At 45.7% G+C, this 21,114-nt stretch overlaps 1 protein-coding gene across 3 annotated transcripts; it reads right to left on the bottom strand.

Moving 5' to 3' along the window:
- Positions 1-12,791: 12,791 nt before the first annotated feature.
- On the bottom strand, positions 12,792-16,812 carry LOC119286155. Of its 3 annotated transcripts, XM_037565506.1 has the most exons (3): positions 15,423-16,812; positions 13,255-13,421; positions 12,792-13,104 (listed from the first exon to the last, which is right to left on the bottom strand). In XM_037565506.1, exons 1-2 carry the CDS (start codon positions 16,238-16,240, stop codon positions 13,415-13,417), a joined length of 825 nt encoding a protein of 274 aa, XP_037421403.1. In that variant the 5' UTR covers positions 16,241-16,812; the 3' UTR covers positions 12,792-13,104; positions 13,255-13,414. The 3 variants fall into 2 exon arrangements, with proteins under 3 accessions (XP_037421403.1, XP_037421402.1, XP_037421404.1); XM_037565505.1 differs by lacking the exon at positions 13,255-13,421.
- Positions 16,813-21,114: the final 4,302 nt, after the last annotated feature.

Genomic DNA, 21,114 nt, shown 5'->3' with positions numbered 1-21,114 from the left:
GTGATCAAGTTGGTTTCTTGTAGCCATGCTTTTCTCCAAGAATCTGTGTGGGATACCCCTGAGCTAGTTGGTTAAGCCAAACAACAACTTGGAGAGTTGGAAGATAAAAGCTTGTCTGACTTAGCTCATCACTAAGGGATATCCTTGTGTGTGTGTGTGTTGAAGAAAGATGATATCTTCATCGACTATTCCCCGTGATCAGTTGTTGAACCTATTGTCTTGTCCAAACCTTGATTTGAGTGTGGGCTATCGTCAAATCAAGTTAGAACCAACGATATTCGTAATGTTGTCTTACTCGTGGTTGATTCCTCGAGCATGCACCATTACATCTTTTGGTCTGACCAATACTATCACATTGTTCACATAATGGTGGAAGTCCAGTGATATGGAAATTCCGATGAGTTGTTGTTGAGCCCATCAGCAGCATTTATTCTCCCCCATGATTCATGTTGAACATCAACCTAGTGTTGAAAACTTTGTAAGCAATTCGTGTTTCGTTCATGAGGTATATGTTTGGATGAAAGAAGTGACTTCCTCTAGTTCATGTGCATTTGAAGCAAGTTGCCGCCGTGAATTCGAGTAAGTTTGTTTCTACTTCCTCTGGAATCATCCCAAGTCAGTCATGCATGTGCGAAGTATTCTATGGTCTGATAGATTGATCATCTTCATTCCATATGTATTCCCTAGCACAACAAGCCACTGATTGATTTGTTCGAGAAAAAGGAGTTGCTGTGCGAATACTAGTTCATGCACAAGATTCAATATCCTCGATGGTGGTTCCCAACCAGAACTCGATAGTGTTTTATTATAAGACTACTATGTGGCCATTATTGTCGTGGACAACATGCTCACATGTATGTAGCAGAACTAGCTCATGTTTTGGAGCTTGCCATCATAGTTCATTTCCCGAGAATCTTGCAACGTCATCTCGTCGATTTGTGTTGCAAACTTTCTTCTCCAGACATGTTGTCTGAATTATTCCGTCACCAACCAGATCTGAATCTCAGGCAGATATGATGGTTTTGTCATTCCCAGTATTTGCATTTTGTTCCCAGCTTGCACCGTCTTTGTGCCTTTTCACTATGGGCTGCCTTCTTAGTAATTTTTGTTCAGGATCATCCTCAAAAGTGGTCCTACCATGGGTCCCATCCATTTCCGATGATAAGCAAAATCATCCATTGCGTTGTCTTCAACAAGGTAGTCCACATCATCCATCCTAGTCCGAGTATGCTATTTCTTTGAGCTCATTCAAATGATCAATTGTAGATTGCCTTAGGATGATATAAAGAGTTTCAATGATCTTTGAATCAAAAGTAATTCTTTTTGCCACTTAAGGGAATAGTTCTTCGAGTCACCTTCCCTGAGGTGCCCTGTTATGGATTCATGGCAATTTTCTCGCCACTTTGAAACCCTCGTCAAATTGTTTCTTCTGTCGCTCCTGATGCAAGTTTTGTCTCTCAGCTCTAGAGATGTTTCTATGTCTCATTCCGTGAGTTGATCTTGTGATCATCAAGATGATCCAAAGTTGCTCGAACCTCAAGAAGATCGATTCCTCCAAGATCCTCCCTTTCTTCTCGTTGTCATGTTGGATGTAGTTCTCAAAGCAAGATGTCGAGATCAAGGTGATGCAATGGATCCACATCCTCGAGAAAGACATCTGGATCGTGAAGATTGTATTAGCTTGTGTCCCTTTGTCTTCTTACCTCACGACTTGAATCTCGGGACGAGATTCTTGTTTAGTGGGGGTGAGTTGTCACATCCCTAGTTCTATTAATGCCTAGTGCTAGCATCTGGTGTTGCATCATGTTTAAATTTCAGTTAAACCTGAAATGGGGATTGCCTAAACCCTAGCATTAAAGGAATTCACTAGGTTCAACCAAAATATTCCTCGTAAATACAAATGGCTTTCAAAAATGTTCATCATTCTTGGAAAATGCTGGAAACAGTAACCAGAGGTGATGCACATTTTTCCATGACATATTTGGGCTCTGAATTAAATCATACTCTATTTGCATTTGGGCATTTAAATGCTATTAAATATTTTAAATGCTCAAATAATCATAAACTATAATTTTTACTGTAGGATATATTCCCAACAGTAATCATGAGTAGTTTCATGATTTTGGGAAGTGTCTAAGTATTTTTAATAAAGCCCTAAAGATTACAGGAAAATAGAAAACTGAAACAACAAAGAGAGAGAGAGAGAGAGAGAGAAAGGAACTTACCTAGGCTTACCCCACCCGTGCAGCCACCTGGCGGCCCAAGTGGTTGGCCCAGCCCACCTGGCCACCTCCCCTGCCAGTTGTCTTCCTCCTCTCACCAGAAGGCAGAGGGGAAGCAACGCACGGCGCTCGCGTGTGCGGGCACGCAGCTGCCTGCCTGGCCCTCCCTGGCCAGCGCGACGCTGGGATCGTCTCCTCGTGGCCTCCGGAACCCACCGACCCCTCGCTCACTCTTTCCCCTTCGCCCCCTCGCTCTCTTCACGCCATGGCCGCTGCACGCCCGAGCTCGTCGCCACCGTAATCGCGCCCACATCCGCCCTCGAGCCTCTCCGACCTATCCTTGAGCTCCGCCACTTCTGCCTCGTCCTCTCCACCAAGCTACGCGATGCCGGACGCCCCCGAACGCCCTCACCGCCATCTTATTCAACCTCGATCGCCGGAGATCCCTCTCAGCGTCCCGCTCAGCCTCGACTCTCCCCGGCCTCGCCGACGCCTCTGCTGGATTCGCCGTGAGCTCCTTTTCCTTTCCCCTCTCTCCCCGTGCTCGTCCGCGCCCTCTAAACCACCGCAGCCGCCGTTTCGACCGAAGCCGAAGCTCGTCGCCGCCGGCCATGATGTCACCGTCATTTTAGCCACCATAGCCCGCGCCTGAGCGCGTCAACGTGCTCGATGCCTTCCCAGGAGCACGCCGCTCCCACCAGCTCCTCCTCCCGTGCACCACAACGCCAAACCCGCAGGTGCCCGAACGCCGGCCGCCGCCACGAGCTCGACTCCGGCGAGCTCGTTCCACCCCGCGCCTCCCGCGTGCCTTCCCTGGATGCGCGCGAGCAAGGGCAACCCTCTGGTGCCCTTGGCTTGGCCCAAAACCGCCCGTAGCGCCACTCCGACGATCTTCCGCCACGGTTTTGGTCGCCGCCGGCAGAATTCCGGCGAAGCCGACGTGGCGCTATCATTAGCCACTGATGACGCCCTAACTAACCCACCTAGCTCACTGACACCTGGGCCCCACGCCCTAAATAATCTAGGTTTTATTTCTGTTTAGATTAGTTTATAATCACGCGGGACCCACCCGTCAGAGTTGACCGTGCTGACGTGGCTGTTGACCTGACCCCACATGTCTGTGACCCAGACAGCTCTGTGTCACTGACCAGTGGACCCCACTGGTCAGGTTTGACCTGGACCGGGCGTGTTGACCTGCTGATGTCACACTGATGTCATGCCGATGCAATAAGCTATTTTCGGGATTTAATTTAATTCAGGAAATTCCAAAAAATACCCAAAACTTCTAAACATCATATAAAATCAACCGTAGCTCAGAATGAAATATTTTATATATGAAAAATGATCAGAAAAATGCAATCTATCCATCTGCACCATTTTCATGCATGTTTGAACAACTTAAAGCTGTTGTATAAGACAATTTGAATAAATGGCATTTGAAATGCCTCACATGGAGTTTGAATTTGAACCCATGGTTCAAACCAACTTCATTTAATATGGTTGCTAGTTGCATTAGCTCAATCAACAGCATATTGTCATAACATTATCATGCATCATAATTGTTGCATTGCATTGATTGTGTTCCTCTTTGTTTGCCGGTATTTGTCCCCTCTCGATAGATGTGATTCCGACGATGAGTTCGATGACACCGATGAAGAACTATACTATCTTCAGAAGTGCCAGGCAAGCAAAACCCCCTTGTTCATTCCGATACAATCCCACTCTCTCGCTCCTGCTCTCTTTTACTGCATTAGGACAACATCGATTCAACTGTTACATGTTGCGGTAGTTGAACCCCTTATCCTCTGCATGACCTGTCATTGCCACAGTAAATAGATGAAACCCACTAGCATGAGTAGGAGTTGTTTGAGCCTTGATGTGCCTACTCATTCATGCTTGTTTGTCGTGCCTGCTACTGCTTAGAGTTGAGTCGGGTCTGATTCATCGGGAATGAATTGGAATGGTGATGAACATGTCCTACTGTGTGTGAGCTAGGTGTGTAAACACGATTTGGTAAAGGTAGCGGTGAGAGGCCATGTAGGAGTACATGGTGGGTTGTCTCATTGAAGCCGTCCTCAGGAACTGAGTTCTGTGTTTGTGATCCATGAAACAGTTACTACCACACATTGGGATCCTTAATTGACTCTCTCGGCTTCTTAATCACCCTTGTCCTCTGTCCAGGAGTTGCAAGTAGTTTCTGGTGTTTGTAGTATGCTGGGGGCCGCACGCAGCACTGACCGTAGGGGTGGGCTGTGTTGCGGTAGGCATGTGGCACGGTGTACCGGGCGCCCGTTTGGTGTCTCGGGAACCCTGCTCACATCGTTCGGGGCCGTATGTGGAAACCTCGGCCGGACTCCTTGTGGATGGAACCTGAATAGGCGATAAACCTGGACTAGAGACTTGAGTGTTTAGGTAGGCCGTGGCCGACACCCTCGCTGGGCTTCCGCTTGAAGGTTGCCGCGTACATGTCGTGTAAACGGCGATAAGTGGTGAGAGCCTGTGTGAAGAAGTACACCCCTGCAGGGTTAACATCATCTATTCGAATAGTTGTGTCCGCGGTAATGGACTTCTGGGTTGCCTATAACAGTTCATAGACAAGTGGAAGTGGATACTCTAAAATGCGCAAGATAAGCGTGAGTGCTATGGATGGCGTTCTCGTAGGGAGACGGGAGCGGATCCATAGTGGTGTATTGATATGGTGAATATGTGGACTCGTGTGCGCCACCTCAAAAGAGTTACTTGCAGTCGTAGTTCAGGTTAGCCACTGAGTCAAAGCTGGCTTGCTGCAGTTAAACTCCACTACCCCCTTTGTTGATACCGATGCATATGTAGTTAGTTCTGATGTAAGTCTTGCTGGGTACATTTGTACTCATGTTTACCTATTTTATGTTTTTGCAGAGAGACTTCAGTCTTGCTAGTAGTACCGCTTGGACTTCGACATTTAGCTTGTTACCTCAGCTATGATCTTGTGCCTCGGCAGGATCTGGTAGATAGTCAGGCTTCTCAGCCTTTTTCATTTGTAGATGTCTGTACCCAGACATGTTAAGCTTCCGCATGTGCTTTGACTTGTATGCTCTGAATGATGGGTCATGAGACCCATGTTTGTAACATCTGGCTCTTCGGAGCCTAATGAATAAATACTTGAGTCATAGAATTATGTTGTGATGCCATGTTATATGTACTCATATCGGGCATATTGTGTGTATGATTCAAATGCTTGGTATGAGTGGGATCCGACAATCTAGTTGTTTATCCTTGGCAGCCTCTCATATGGGGAAATGTAGTCTAGTGCTTCCTGAGCGATAGTAGTCCGCTACAGCCCGGTTCACCGGAGTCCTGCTAGCCCAGCACTACTGCTCTGAACACTTGACTGGCCGGCATGTGTTTCACTTCATTCCTGTGTCTGTCCCTTCGGGGAAATGTCACGCGGTGACATCCGGAGTCCTGCCTAGCCTGCTATAGCCCGGGTTACCGGAGTCCTGTTAGCTCAATGCTACAGCCCGGATTCGCACGCTGCTGACCGACATGCTCGAGGTTGATTCATGTATGCCTGTCCCCATGGGTTAGTGCCGCTTTGGGTTCACGACTAGCCATGTCGGCCCGGGTTCTCTGTCATATGGATGCTAGCAACACTATCATATACGTGAGCCAAAAGGCGCAAACGGTCCCGGGCCATGGTAAGGCGACACCTGTGGGAATACCGTGCGTGAGGCCGCAAAGTGATATGAGGTGTTACCGGCTAGATCGATGTGACTTGGAATCGGGGTCCTGACATCGGGTTACCTCGTAACCATCACATGCATAAGCTTACCATCACGGACATCATACGATCATCTCAGAATCCAATCAAGCTTGGTATTACAATACCATAGTAATCAGTACATGATCACAAGGAGCTTGACCTTTACCCGTGATTCTCGCATAACACCACAAATATCCCACAACTCGGTATCCTCGATACCACGGTGATCCTCTCACGATCACAAACAAACTATTTCTCATCCTCGAACCAAGGTTATTATTAAGCACATTATTATTATTACAGTTGACCCGTAATGTGACCAACTACGAACTGGGCCCTTATCCATGGACGCGGCTATCGATAGATTTAATACACACTCTGCAGAGGTTAGTACATTGTACCCACACCACGGAACTCATGGCTTCGCACTCCCATTCGAGTGGACCAACAGCATTCTAACAAACTGTCCTACTGCCATGACACTGTCCCGGCCACTCCGATCAACTCCCCTTTGGGATAAGTCATGGGTGGCCCCGTGCCTACCAAAGGCATCAACGGCCACCGTTGTGGCAAAACAATAAACGGTCCCAAACGGGGACATGTGCACATAACCAAACTCGGGCTCACAAGGCTTATGCCGTCCTACCCGGCCAAGGTAGCAGCCGCGCATAACCTTCCCTCCTTGGAGGCAGAGGCATGACAATAGACCCAGTTAGGACCTTCCCATAAAAGGCAAATGTGGCTGCACTGGTCAGCTCGATATGGTGGCACCATGACTCAGCCAACAGTTGTTCAAGTTCATTTAAGTCCGTTTAAACTTGAATGCAAATGATGCTGAGCCATATTAAAAATAACATGATGCAACCATAATGCATGAGCATGATATCAACATAAGCATGGAGGTGCAACATAATCATCGAGCATATCCACAACATTAAATCATATATCCGAATGAGCAGGGCATACGGACGAGCATGAATATCACAAGCATAACACTACTCATAGCATAACATGATCACTAGCATCAACGATAAATACCAAGCAAGAACATAGCAATGATACTACCAAGTAAGCATGTAAACAAATAGTGCAACCGAAACATGCATAGCAACGGTTCTCGGTAACCGACATTAGTCATGCACCGCAGGACATGACCAACCCAATATGTACTACTATCAAGCATGACAATATGAAAGTAATACTAGCAAGTAATTCATGATAGCAAAGTGCAAGAAAGCATAGCATGGCAGTGAACACAAATCCATAAGCATCACGGAAACAGCGATAACCGTATCAAAACAAGCAGACATTTATTAAATATTCAAGTTGAAAACCATGGCTACTGCAGGGCCATCATGCAAGTGGGTGTTTTGGCTTGCCTGGGGGTTACGGAGACTCCAGGAAGAAGTGCGGTGAAGCCGCGGAACGAAACGCCGGACGGTTCTCTCTCGGAGGGGGATGATTAGAGGCAAGGGCAAAATGGTCATTTTCACTATGGGACCACCTAGTGAAAATATTACCAGCAAAAATATCTCGACGAGATGAAGGAGTGAGCGGTTGTTTCACCTCAATCGGAGTTACGGTCGCGAAGTTATGAGGTGTAGAAGATTAGGGACCAATCTGTGAATAGTTTCATCACCAACGGGTCCCTGAGTGAATAAGACAGAGGCATATATTAGTGATTACGCTTTCTGAATTGGAAAACGTATTCTTGGCTGGAGACGAAAGAAAATACGCTTTCGCTGACGGAAAACTCGTTTGGGAAAAACCCGTTTCCACTTAAACACGTGGACCCAGGGGGGAGACACTTACAGGAGGGGCCCAGCGGCAGGGGGGGCGCTGGCCTCGGTCGTCTTCTTCCCCCCGTGCCTCTGTTCCTCTCGTGGAACAGAGAAGGGGACAGGGGAGAAGCGGCCAAGGGGCCGGCCGGCGCAGGCCACCTCCGGCCGAGCCGAGGCCACCGGAGGGTGCGCTATACCAAGGCTCCTCCGTTCAGGGGAGACACGGCCGCCGGGGATGAGTGAGGTGGAGGGGAGAGGCGGCGCCAGAGGAGGCTAGGGGCGGCGGCCGTGGTGGTGTTCTGACGAAATGGGCGACTCCGGCGAGGGGGCAAGGGGGTGGGAGTGGAAAGAGTAGAACTCGGTGGACGTGCTAGGAGGAGGATAGGAGGCTCGGTTTGGTCGGAACCAAGCCGAGGCCGAGGCGGCCATGGAGGACAGAGGCGAACTCGGGCGAGATGTGGCGATCCCGGTGACCAAATGAGGCGAGGGAGAGATGGGTGAGGTGCGGGAGAGGTCGGGCAGGCTCTGGAGCGCCACAAGCAAGCTTCAACAGGTCTCTAATGGTGGACAGTGGCTGGGCATGGCACAGGGACGGCTCTAGTGACACATTTATGGCGAAACAGGAGGGGGCCCGAGCACGGGGTGACGAAGTCGAGCTCGGGGAAGCTCCTGGATAAGTTTTGAGGTCGAGAAGAGGAGGGAGACGACGGGAACAGCGCTGAGGTCTTGCGAGAGCGTGAGTTTTGGCTGGCACGACCCGTGGTCACCGCGTGAGCTGGTTCAAGCGGCGTGTTCTAGACAGGCCAACCATATCTAGTGGGTAGAACTCAGTGCCCTTAGTATATATGAAGAAAAAAATTGGTCCAGGGGCAAAGAAGAGATTTGCACCTAGCTCCAAAAGATTGCAACAGCAAGATGTTTGTGCTGAGGTGAGGAGGATACAAGGGGGGATAGACTCGGGGCTTTGTCACGGTGTGATCACACACTAAGATGATCACCTCTGTAAATTTTCAGCTCATTAGGATGAATATTGAAGGTACTTGCTGTAGAAACCACCATAATGGCCAGAATTAGAGATGATGAAGTTGCACTCACATGAAGAGGCAAGTTGGCTAAAATTGGGCATGGCCTAATTATTTGAAGATATGAAGATGCTCAAAAAGTTTCAGGCCATTTGGATGAACCAAACTAGCAGTTGCTTCACAATGCTTTATTCTGACTAGAAACTTGGAAAAATTGCACAGGTCAAATTGTTTGATGAATTGAGCCAAAACTTGGTGGAGAGAGTTGATATGGATAGTAGAATGCCCTGGAAAATTTTCAGCTTAAATGAAGCAAGATAAAATATGGTTACTTCACAAACTGAAAATCTGACCAGAAACTAAGATTTGGGGCTGGGCTCACATATATACATTGCATGAGCTCAAATCTTGTGTAGAGATTTTATTTGATGATATGAAGGACCATGCAAAATTTCAACTCATTTGGACCATCCTAGCTAGTACTTCCTTCACAAACAATTCCCTCAAACGGGAAATTGAAAATTTTGCTCAGGAATATTCACTTGGCAAATTAAGTTGAATTTTGGCATGAGGCAATTATTTGGACATGAAAAGGTGTCCAAAAATTTTGGGGTCAATTGGGCAAAGGTAAATGACACTTGCTTCACAAACTGCCATTCAGGACAGAATAGGAAAGGAATTGATTGAGCATGATGAGGAACATGGCAATTGAAATATTTCGCCATATTTGAGGAAGATATGACCCAAGCAATTTATGAGAATTATTTGGGAATTTTAGGAGCGATGGAAATATAGGTTGCTTCACAACCTAGGGCAAATTGGGTTATTCCTTTAATAGAAAAAGGAATATTTCCAAGGAAAAGAATATTGGGGTTGGGCTAGGATGAAAATGGCAAGGTCTTGGGATGTACTTGAGGATGACAAGCCACTCTGGAAAGAAAGAAGAGGACATCTTCTTCAGTTTCCAAACCACATAGCCACGGAAAAAAAACTCAAGCAAAAATCTCAGAAAATCAAAAGAAAATAAAGGGCCAAAAATCAGGGTGTGACAGCCATTGACGCTCTTTCGGAGACCACCTGGCCATTCTATCACGAAGATAGGCACGAAGAAATCCTCGGGATGATGACAGCGTGCGGTTGGTGGGGGGTCATCCCCGAGGGTATGGAGGGCGTGGAGCACCCAAACCCATTCGCCTTTCAGGTGATCCCGAGCGATGCCAATTCCAAAGACTCCAGAGGTGAGGAGGAGCTTGACGGCGTGGCCAACGAGGAGGCCCCGAAGGGTAATGAAATGGTGGAGCCTCCGCCAATGGCGAAGAAATGCGGGAGGGCTTTGGCGGGGGAGTAATCGGCCCGGAAGGAAGCAAATGGTGCCGCCTAGTCAAGATCATTGGTATGGGTAGGTTAGTTGTCCGCTCGCAGATGATGTCATAAGACGCCGGCTCATCCTTGGCCCGGCGCCCGATCTTCACGACATGGTAGTGCGGGGGCGACGCCGTCTCATCCTTGACATGGTGTCCGATCTGGACGTCGCGGTTGCACTTGGGTGATGCCGACTCGTCCTTGACCCGCTGGAGCGGGGACGCTGGCCGGAGTTGGTTTCTCGGTGTGCGGTGTCTGCATTGAAGCGGCGACGCCCGAGAGGTCACGTTCGTCAGCTTCGCCCTCCCATACGATCAAATTGGGGGCATCAATGTCGCCCGCTGCATGCTCTAGGTCAGCATGAATGCGGCGCTCGCGTTCAATAAAAAGCACGGGAGAGGCGGTGGTTTTTTTGGTGGGACAGGGCAGTCAGACAAGGGTGTGGCTGACCACAAAGCCCCCGCCCATGTTCTTATTGTTTCTGCAAAGGGCGCCTACGGGCGCGCTAGTTGGGCTCCACCCATTTCCATTTTTTTCTTCTATTTTAAACGTTCAAAAAAATAATGCAGCACCAGACTTCAAACTGGCGACCAGCTTCTTCGAAGAAAACGATGGTAACCCTAGGTCATCGAAGGACTAGTGCTTTCTAAGGTTTTTTTCCTTTATTTTATTTCTCTCTTCAATCGCGAGAATCCACCGGTATTGGGAAGCTTACACAAGCTTCCCAAACCAGCTTTTTACCGATTCGCTGGTCATTTCGGGGGTGGTTTTATTCCAGTTTTCTTTTTATTTATTTTTTAAACAAATCATGTTTTAAAAAAACTATGAATGTTTTTAAAATTTGATGAATTTTTTTTCAAATTTGATGAATTTTTAAATTCAGATGCTTTTTTTTAAATCAATGAACTTTTTTTAAATTTGATGAACTTTTTTCGAATTGAATGATTTTTTTAATTCGGTGAACTTCTCAAATTTTATGAACTTTTTAAAAATTTCCTGTGCAGTTTTTAATCACGGTTTTTTTTCTAAAGCCAACCAGGCAATTGTTGATAGATCAACCGTGACCAGTCAGCAGCAAAAGCAAGCAACACCGAAGGGACGTGACCACGCGAGCACACTTGCTTGGGCCGGGCCCAAGAGTGCGCCTGCCGTGGGTGCCGAAACTCCTAGTTGGCGCCTTTGGCGCTGACTAGGAGCTCCTAGGGACCTTTGTGAAAAAAGAAGGGTCGACAAGAAAGAATAGGGATAATATGGCCCATAAGCCCTATATAACCCAAAAAACAAAGTGTTATTTTTCATAAATCCTTCTTGCACTTTATTTTTTAGAGTAGACGTAGAAACTTTGAAGCTGGTAGTTTAGCAAAGCTTTCCTTACTAGATCTTGGTAGACATGTGTGGCTTGATGTACCCCCACGATTGTTGTCGAATAAAAAGGAACTAGGTTTACTCAACGCGCGGATTACCGATCAAACAGGGCGTTGTAGGCATCTCATCCAGGAGCTGGCGCACGCAGCGGCTTGGTATGGGCCGACCCAGTTACACAAGTTGGGTGGTCGCCCGCTCGTTGTACGCTCGTTTTACGGTTGTCTGGCCAACGGTTCACTTCGCTAAAAAGAAAAGGTCAACGGTTCACCATTTGAACCAAGAAAAACCATGATTTTAGTTCGTAAAAATAAAAAAAATTATGAATTCAAAATGTTCACAGATTATGAAAAGTTCATCAAATTTGAAAAAATAAATGTTTTGAAAAAGTTCACCGAGTTCAATAAATCATAGAATTTGGAAAAAAATCATCGATTTGAAAAAACTTCATGGAATTTGAAAAAAATCATCAAATTTGGGAAAAAATTCACCGAATTTGAAAATAGGTTCATCGATTTTGGAAAAAGTTCATTGAATTTGAAAAAAATTGATTCTGGAAAAGGTTCGTTGATTTTGAAAAAAATTCACCGAATTTGAAAAAAAGTTCAGCAAATTTGAAAAAAAATCATCGATTTCTTTTTGAAAAGTTCATCACTTTGTCTGCAGGAAAAAAAAACACGTCTAGACCGTCAAACGAACTAATACAGGCTCATGTTGGATGGCGGCCTATGCCTGTGTTGGATGGCTTCGAAGGTCCGGACGTATGCAAGTGATTTGAGGGTTTAAACCGTCAAGCGGATCAATACATGCTCATGTTGGATGGCCGCTCATGCCTATGTTGGATGGCTTCAAAGGTCCAGACATATGAAAGTGATTTGAGGGTCGACTTTGAAGATGCCCTGACTAGGAGAGCAAGATACGAGCAGTAATGTTTCACTACTGAACAAAGATCGCGTGATTTGAGGGTCTAAACCGTCAAGCAGACCAATACATGCTCATATTGAATGGCGGCCCATGCCTATATTGGATGGCTTCGAAGGTCCAGACGTAGGAAAGTGATTTAAGGGTCAACTTTGAAGATGTAGGCAAGTGATTTAAGGGTCGACTTTGAAGATGCCCTGACTACGAGAGCAAGATACGAGCAGTAATGTTTCACTACTGGACGAACAGCCCGCGACCATGGAGCCAGATAAACCAGCGCACGCACCGCCGAACGTAAAGGCTTCACTAAAATTAGTTATCAACTACATCCAGTTACCACTAGGAAATTAATGATAATAAAGATTAGGTTTAGGCTTAGTTTAGCAAGTCTATATATATATAGACCTCACATGGCTAGCATAGAACATAGTGGACACACACGGCCAACAAATATAGTCGATACAATGCAGAAGATTTTTAGTAATACAAGTCCATTGGCAATGCAACACATCATACGCATCACGGATGAGGTAGGAAAGACATCTTAAGCTTTTTTTGGACCGGGGCTTTGACCATGCCTTCGAACAATTTGAACTCAAACTTCTTTCCAGCCTGCACACCAATCATAGCAGCCTGCTGTACAAGCTTCTTACTTAACATCCCTATTTGTTTCAGCAGCATTCGATACTTGCCTGTATAAACGACAGTAAAAAAGATCTATTAGATGATATGAAATATCTACTTGCAGAGGTTAAATCATCTAAACATTGACTATAAAGACCCATAAACAAACTATTATCCAATTAAATTAAAATTCCAACAACCGCTCTGCTCTTACTAACATTAGCAATTTTGTTCACGCCCTCTCTTTCTGACTGTATTGAGTATTCTTGTCATACAACACCCAGTTTCCGGAACTTGCAAGTTCTCTTCCATTCCATGCAACTCCCTGTGTTTCAAATTCTAGATTTGTCCCAAGTCTAACATTTCTATCTTCGGCCATCAATTCCTATAAATTTGCACAGTATAATGACGAGCATAATTCTCATGGCAAATATAAAAATATAAATCTTATAATCTCGAACTATAGAGTGAATTTCACTTTTTATCCATAGTCTAACATTTGTGACAGCAATTACCACATTTAATAGGAATTCCTCCTGTTTACCCTATTTATTCTAACTCTAATATCTGACGAATGGTACGAATATAGGGACAGTACTGAACGCATTCACCAGTTAACATTCCTATTTAGTGAAACATTTGCCAGTTTATTCAGTTATATTTGGTAGGACTCGTTCATCAGGTCTACGTGGGCATGCGCGACTTCAACAATCCTAGCTGCTTCTACTACAATCTTGGTTGTTGCTACTGTCGCTTGCTTCATCGATCGCTTGGCTGAAACCTGAAAAGAGAAGCTAGAGCATGCACACTTGTCCTGTACATGCATGGCACACAGAAATTTTATGCTACGTACTAGTACTAGAACAAAAACAATAATTACCAAAAATACAACCAAAATACTCTACTTAAGTGGACTACTACTAGTGCCCTATTATGCTCTGGCTAGCTCTCGCGTTTAGTTCTAGCTGGCTAGCAGAAGGTGAGAACATTGTGGCAGCAACAGTTGCCACACAAAGGTACAGATGAGGACCTGAGAAGGTAGTCGGATATTAAATATGCCAGGGCAAAATATGTTTCTGATATTGCAAAGCCATGTAGAGCTGATAACTCGGTGCAACCTTACAGAATGGGTTAAGTTTAAAAGGGGGTGAAAGCTGACACAACTTTTACTAAATGGGATAAGTGGGAAGAAATTCTGCTAAATGGGCCAATTGTTAAACTAGGGGGTGAAAAATGGGGTTCACACTAAACTATACGCATTTCTGGAAACCGATAGTTATTCAAGAATCAAGATAGAAAGAAAGGTTTGACTTTGGACAAAACTAGAATGACAACTAATATGAAGTAGAGGGAGACCCTAAATGTACTGCCATTTTTACAGGGGCCACAGATCCACTGCAATATTTCCCCTCAAATAAGCCAACCATAGGGATTGCCAATTTTGTCCCACTAAGAAACAGCTGGGATAGCTAAGCTTACCTATTTTGCTTATTTTGTGTGATGGAAATAATTTCGGTTCCACAAAAGAAATAAACGATTAACACAAAAGCAAGATTATGTACCAAGCAGGTGCACACAACAAAGGAAAACATTGCTTTATTCATGCACATAGTGCATCTTATTGTTTATAGACAATGGCCCGGGAAATTGTCACGAAACACGCAATGCATGGAAGCTGAATCCTGGGCATGAGATAACCTACCAATGGTGTGCAATATTTTCCCCTCAAATAAGCCAACTATAGGATTATTTCCTTGGTGCACCGTTTCAACAACGGCTGTGGATCAATAGGGTTTAGTTACGCCACATGGCGTGCAAGATACAGCACATGGCGCACTCATGAAATCATTCATGTGCAACACACCATAAGCAAGCAGAAACATCGGTTAGGGAACAATGCGGTGAAGTTAAGATGGACAGTCTTTTACTTTTGTGCGTTGAATGAAGCCTTTTTAATACATCGCATCAAACAGAAACCACGGAATTTAAATGTGGTAACAGGGAGCAGCAAGTGCTGAATTTTTGGACGGAAACGTAAATGCTAACAAGATTAATGCAGACACAATGTTCACCATCCTGAAACAAATACAGTAGTTATTCTGAAACAACAAATCAGATAGATCTAGAGAATACTAGCTGGTAGCTGCACATGATCAAACCAAATAATAAATAATGAAAACCAGAATTATAATGGACGATGGAACACATTCTTTTGTGAGATTAACATGCACAACATAATAAGAACATAGATGTAACAAATCTACATCCACTCGGTAAAAGTACCTAAAGTACTCTCCTGCTGCCCGTACAAGCTGGTTTACCATTGATACTTCAGTTTGTACCTCATTTTGCTAAGCAAGAATGTGAAAGCTCTAAACAAAATTACCTGGTCGATGAGAGAATGCCTAGATGCTTGGAGATCCCACTCTCAAGGTAGGTGAAATGATAACCCAGGGGTCTTCCAGAGCCAAAATTAGCCACACCTTTTACAGTCTTGTTCCTCATATCAAGAGCAATCACACAGGCCTTACCCTCACGGGGAACAGGTGTGTGCATGAGGTAAACAACATCACCATCATGCAAGCTAAGAGCAGGATAGCCTACACAAATTTTCTTCAGGTTTGGCTTGGTATCATCACCCTCCTGCGGATTAGGTAACATTTGGGCATACACAGGGTTATCCACTGGGACATCATCAGAGCATCTGATAGTGCAGTCCTCCTCCCAGTTACTACCAGAACCAATGCTTGAAATTTTTATCTTTTTTGTTGCAGCAATCCAACCTTCTAATATCGGGGAGCTTCCAGTGTATGAGCTCGGTCTGACATTATTGTGCATCTCGAAATTCTTGATGTAACCTTGGAGGACAACGATGTTCCGAACAGACAACGGATAACGCTGTAGTGGCTCGGGCGACAGCGGCGAAGGCAGTGGGACGTAGCGAAGGCTCTGGTTGCTGTCAAGGAGGAGAAGGTCACATATGAGAATGCCGCGCCTAAGGTCGACCCAACCAACAGAGCCATGCTCCCCTCCGATGGTGATCCCCTTGTTGCGAGAATGGAACTCAAAATCCGGCGGCGAATCAAGGCGCATCAGCTTGGTGCTCCATGTCTTTGTCTTGGAGCTGTACAGGTGGAGATGAAAGTGCCCGTCGGTGTACTCCCGCTCAACGAAGGCCCTGCGGAGCACGGCGATGAAGAACATGTCCTAGTCGCGGCGGCGCAGCAACGCGACCTCGTGGTCGAAGAAGGTGAAGTCGGGGGGCGAGTGGACGAGCTTGACCGACGGCGGAGTGTTCTTGGTGCCGGCCTGGTAGACGAAGTAGCGGATGTTCTTGGCGTACATGTACTGGCGCTCGGGGCAGATGGTGATGCAGAGCAGGGCGAGGCCGTCCTCCGTGTAGCAGACCTTGGGGATGCTGCCGTACGCGTCGGCCTTCAGATTTGGGCAGTGGACGGTGAAGCAGGAGACGCGCGGCGGGGCAGCCGGCCAGAAGGTGACCAGGATGCGCTTGCCCTTCTTCTCGGTCCTGCTCCTGCGGCCATTGGCAGTGGTGGCGTTGGTGCGGTCGCTGAGGTAGCCGAACGAGTCGATGAGGATGGTCTCCGGAAGAGGAGAGTCCGGATCCTCGGGGTGGATGGGCGTAGGGATCGTGAGCAGCCGGAATTCGTGGTCATCCGTGCCCATGGCAACCGAGGAGGTCGATGCGGAGGTGGCGGCCGGAGGAGGAATGGGAGTGGAACCCTAACGCAGGGAGGAGAGATGAATCTATGGATGGGCTCGCTGGCACACACTGAACGAGTCGATATTTATCTCGGGGACTCCGACGCACAGAGAAGGCAACGACTGGGCCGGCCCGACTCTGTAGCGCTCAGTACTGTAGCAATCAGCTCAATATTGATCCTCAAAAAAAACTCATTATTGCATTCTCTTTTTTTTTGAACTTATTATTGCATTCTCTAAAAAAGGTCAATTGTAGCAACCTTTTTGAAACAAATATAATTTTTCTCGAAATACGAATATATTTTATTGTAAAATAAAATATTTACTGAAAATGTGAACAACTTTTCAAATTTCTGAAAAATGAAGTTATGATTTTCTAAAAAAAATGGAATCACTTAAAAAAATTAAAATGCTTTCTTACCGTGCACAAATTCTGAAAATGCGGATTTCGTAAATTCCAAACAATATTTGAAAACACACAAAAAATCTACTTTTTTAATCTAAAAGCATTTTCTAAAAAATCCAAACATTTTTTTTTAAATGGTAACTTCTTTGAAAACATAGAAAAGAAAAAGGAAACAAAAAATGGACAAGGACCGATCACGGACCTTGTAGAAGGTTACCAAAATCGGAACCAACATTCAATTTATCTAGCGTTAAATTGGTCGGCCAACTCGGTCACTCATGTGCCAATAGGCGACTATTTGAGGCATGTTGCTCAAATAGTAAACACCATTTATCTCTGCTCTTATAAAAACACAGGTCGTTTACATTTCAGCCTCTAACTCGAACCCACTGCTCAGATTTACCCTTAATTTTGAAACATGTTCAAATTTGCTCCTCTGCCGTTAGGTGACTTTATAAAAATATCCTTCTGTGTCATTTCCGTTTGGTCAACGGCCTTTGACCATCAATAGGACGTTTTCTAGGCATATTTGCCCTTCTATGCATATGTAACTTACACGTGGACCTGCCCAAAGTTTAAAAAAACTCACTATCTCATCCCCTCTCTCTAACTTACAGATGGACCCCAACAAACATAAAAAATAAAAATAAAACACACACTCTCTTTCTCTCTAACATGTGGGCCATGGGACCCACTGCCAGGGTCAACACCGGTTCACACGTCCCAAATGCATGCCCGGCCGGCTGCGCTCGCCGGCGGCTCGCCGTACATGGCTATAGACATTCGCGGGAGGAGAGCGCGAGGTGGGCAGTATAGCTGTGTGAGGCACTCCTGGCGCACCAATTCATCTTCAGGGGCACGACACTCGTAGCTAGGTGGGCGCGCGCACACGACCGAACCAGCCGAGGTCAGTCATGGCGGCCGGCTTCGGGCAGGGCGCTCCGGGGACGGGGTCGAGCAATGGAAGAGGGGAGTAGAGCCACAAGATTTCAGCGACGAGGACACTAAGGTCGGGGAGGTCAACGGTGGCTCGGGGCGGACGAATTTAGGAGCTCAAAAGGACATCCATGGCGGAGATTAGAGTCCCGTCCGTCGTCTATAGGCGGCCCCAGGCCCAATTCACCGCGCAGGGCAGAGGAGAGACGGCCAGAGGGGCACATGGTCGTGCTCTTTGGTCTCGATCTAGCCTTCGACCGAGACAGCTAGCATCGACGTCCTCCGCGGAATGTCTCGGGCGCTCCCCGTGCATGGCAGCGTAGTCCGCCGCCATCCGCCTCGACCACCACCTGCAAAACCTTCGAAAGACCACCCCGAGCCCGTCCCCTTGGTCTTCACATGCAGGCGTGCCGCCCCTCATCGGCGATGGCCACTAGCCGAGGCTCGCCTTGCTTTGGAGCACGTGGACTGGTGTTGACACTTCAAGTGGGTCCTTGGCCCATATGTCAAGGAGAGATAGAGGTTATGAGGGAGAGTTTTTTGTGTTATAAGTGAGGGAGAGTGAATAAGACATATTTTTTTCTTTTTCCTAGGGTAGGACCCACATGTAAGTGATAAGTGAATAGATGGGCAAATATGTCCAGGAAACGCCCCATTGACGATCAAAGGACTTTGACCGGACGAAAATGGCATGGAGGGGCATTTCTGTAAGGGCACATAATGCCACAGGGGAAAATTTGAGCATGCTTCAAAATTGGGGTAAATCTGTGTAGTGAGTTCGGGTTAGGGGCACAAATGTAAATGTCCCTAAAAACAATGTTGGGGCGTAATTGGTTTTGTTCCTTGCATCAATTTCGGACCTCCTACATACATGCTATAAACCAGGTTCTACACTTTGTTTGAATGCCCACAAGGCCCCACACTACATGGCAGCACAAACGCAAGCACGACATTTTGGTTGCATGTCTGTGCTCCTCATATGCAATATGCCGTTGTTTGGTTATGTGTTGCCTAAAGTGCAGCATGGTAACCTATTATTCTAGGGAAAATTTTGTTTTTGCCACTCTAGATTCTGCCAATTTTTCTTATGCCACTCTATATTTCGACATTTTGCTTTTGCCACTCTTAAATTTTGACCACAAATGCCATTCTGTTAGGCCTCCGTGAGTTGACTGTTAATCCTAGGTAGTTGACCAGACAATGTGTTGTAAGTATTTGCAAAAAAGACTATGGTTGCCCCTACTGACTTGTGGGGCCACTTTCGAAATGACCCAAACAATATATGTCCCCATCGCCAACAACCCAACACCCCCACCCCGCACCAGACCCCATCGCCACACGCGGCTCCAATAGCCGCCGCCACCCAGCCCTCCGGTTGCCGCGTCGCTGATAGAGGCGAGGGTGTCCCGATCTTTCGATGAGATGATAACTATCGATTTGGTGGAGTCGACTTTGACGATCCGACTACAAACATGCACGACGTTGCGCCTTAGCAATCGCTAAACCAATCTCCTGAGGTTACTGACAATGCCGGAAGCACGATCAGCCTGACCACGAAGGTCTATTCCTGCACGCAATCGAAGAACAAGCAAGAATATGATAATACAATCTGAATATTGTGAATATAGATGAAGTATTGATAATGGTGGGGATCCGTAAGCGGTCTTGGTCTGGTCGTTGGACATAAACGAAGTACACGAAGTTGCAATGGCTAACTTTTAACTAAACAAATCCCAAGGAAAAAGCTACTAGATGGATCTACTTATATAGGAGCAAGGGTGGCGGCCAAGGAGGTGGGAGGACGTCCCAAGGCAGCCTAAAACCAACCCTAGGTCGTACAAGGCTCATGGGCCCAAGTGGAGGTGATGCAACACCTTTGGACTTGTTGTTTGACTCGGATTCTGTTGCAGTGTTAGATTGTTTCGTCCATATCTCAATGCTCCGGACAAATTTAAAGGTGAATCCCATTGGGTTTGAAAGAGGACGAAATCTACTTTCCAACAAAAAAAGTATCACCCAATTCGGAGTCCGTATGGAAAAGTTGTTGGCATTTTGAGTCAGGTATGTCCGTGCAGTCCGAATGTGAATCCAGAACGTGAGAGACTTGGACTCTATCTTCTCTTGGCCCAAAAGTGACGTGAGAGGACTTTTTGAACAGAACCTAAACTTCTCCTTTTCCCCTATCTTCATATGTGGATTGTACAAATGTCCCATACACCTGCAATTAGACAAAACACAAAAGTGTGTGAAGTATTTTTGTTCTGGATAACATAAATAGATTGTTGAATAGTTTGCACTAGAAATCACCTGACAAATATGCATGTATGCCATATTTTTGGTTGTATCCAAGGTAGTCATGTCCTCATCATCCTCCCCTTCTTGAAAATAAAGCCGTCCTCGGCGTTGCTTAATCTGAAATGTGGCTAACAAAAGAGACAAGGTGTACATGTTGTATATGTATATGTCATCCATTTTTACTTCCCATGGATTTTGCACATATGACACATGTATACATGAGTAACTTTTATAGTTAATTAAATATAAAGCCAAAATATTATCACAAGAAGTAGAAGGCATGAAAGTATTGCAACTCAGTTTGCACATATAAGTGAAGCGCTTATTCATATGAAAATATTGACAATATTCATCATTAAACTATCCCAATATTGGTGAATAAACCTTACTTGCATCAAATTTACATGCTACAACATGCTTAAATAAGCAAACATGCAATAAGTCATTTGACATAGAATCATCACCAAGATTAGAGGTCATATCAAAATGATTAAACATTGATTCTTTTGCATCAACGGTTAATTCATTGGGTGCACTCAAAATTGTTGGTATTTCAGTTGTTTGATCACATGATGCATTCATGATAGTAACATGATTCTCTAAAATAGGTGATGCGCTCAAATCAACAGGTAACTCAACACATGATGTATTCAAGTTAACTAGGCATGCATCATTCTCATGTGAAGTTATATCATCAATACCTTTACAGTTACCTTGT

The sequence above is a fragment of the Triticum dicoccoides genome, chromosome 4A, assembly GCF_002162155.2.
Source record: "Triticum dicoccoides isolate Atlit2015 ecotype Zavitan chromosome 4A, WEW_v2.0, whole genome shotgun sequence".
In the NCBI taxonomy this organism is placed as follows: domain Eukaryota; kingdom Viridiplantae; phylum Streptophyta; class Magnoliopsida; order Poales; family Poaceae; genus Triticum; species Triticum dicoccoides.
The sequence above is the reverse complement of the archived record's forward strand: the minus strand, read 5'-3'. Positions and strand labels throughout refer to the sequence as shown.

Bases quoted from the DNA above. Each gene is read 5' to 3' on its own strand.
- LOC119286155 (XM_037565505.1), bottom strand. From the start codon at position 16,240: ATGTTCTTCATCGCCGTGCTCCGCAGGGCCTTCGTTGAGCGGGAGTAC. The intron at 13,105-15,422 runs GTAATTTTGTTT...TCGTTTATACAG, and splicing joins GGCATTCTCTCATCGACCAG to GCAAGTATCGAATGCTGCTG.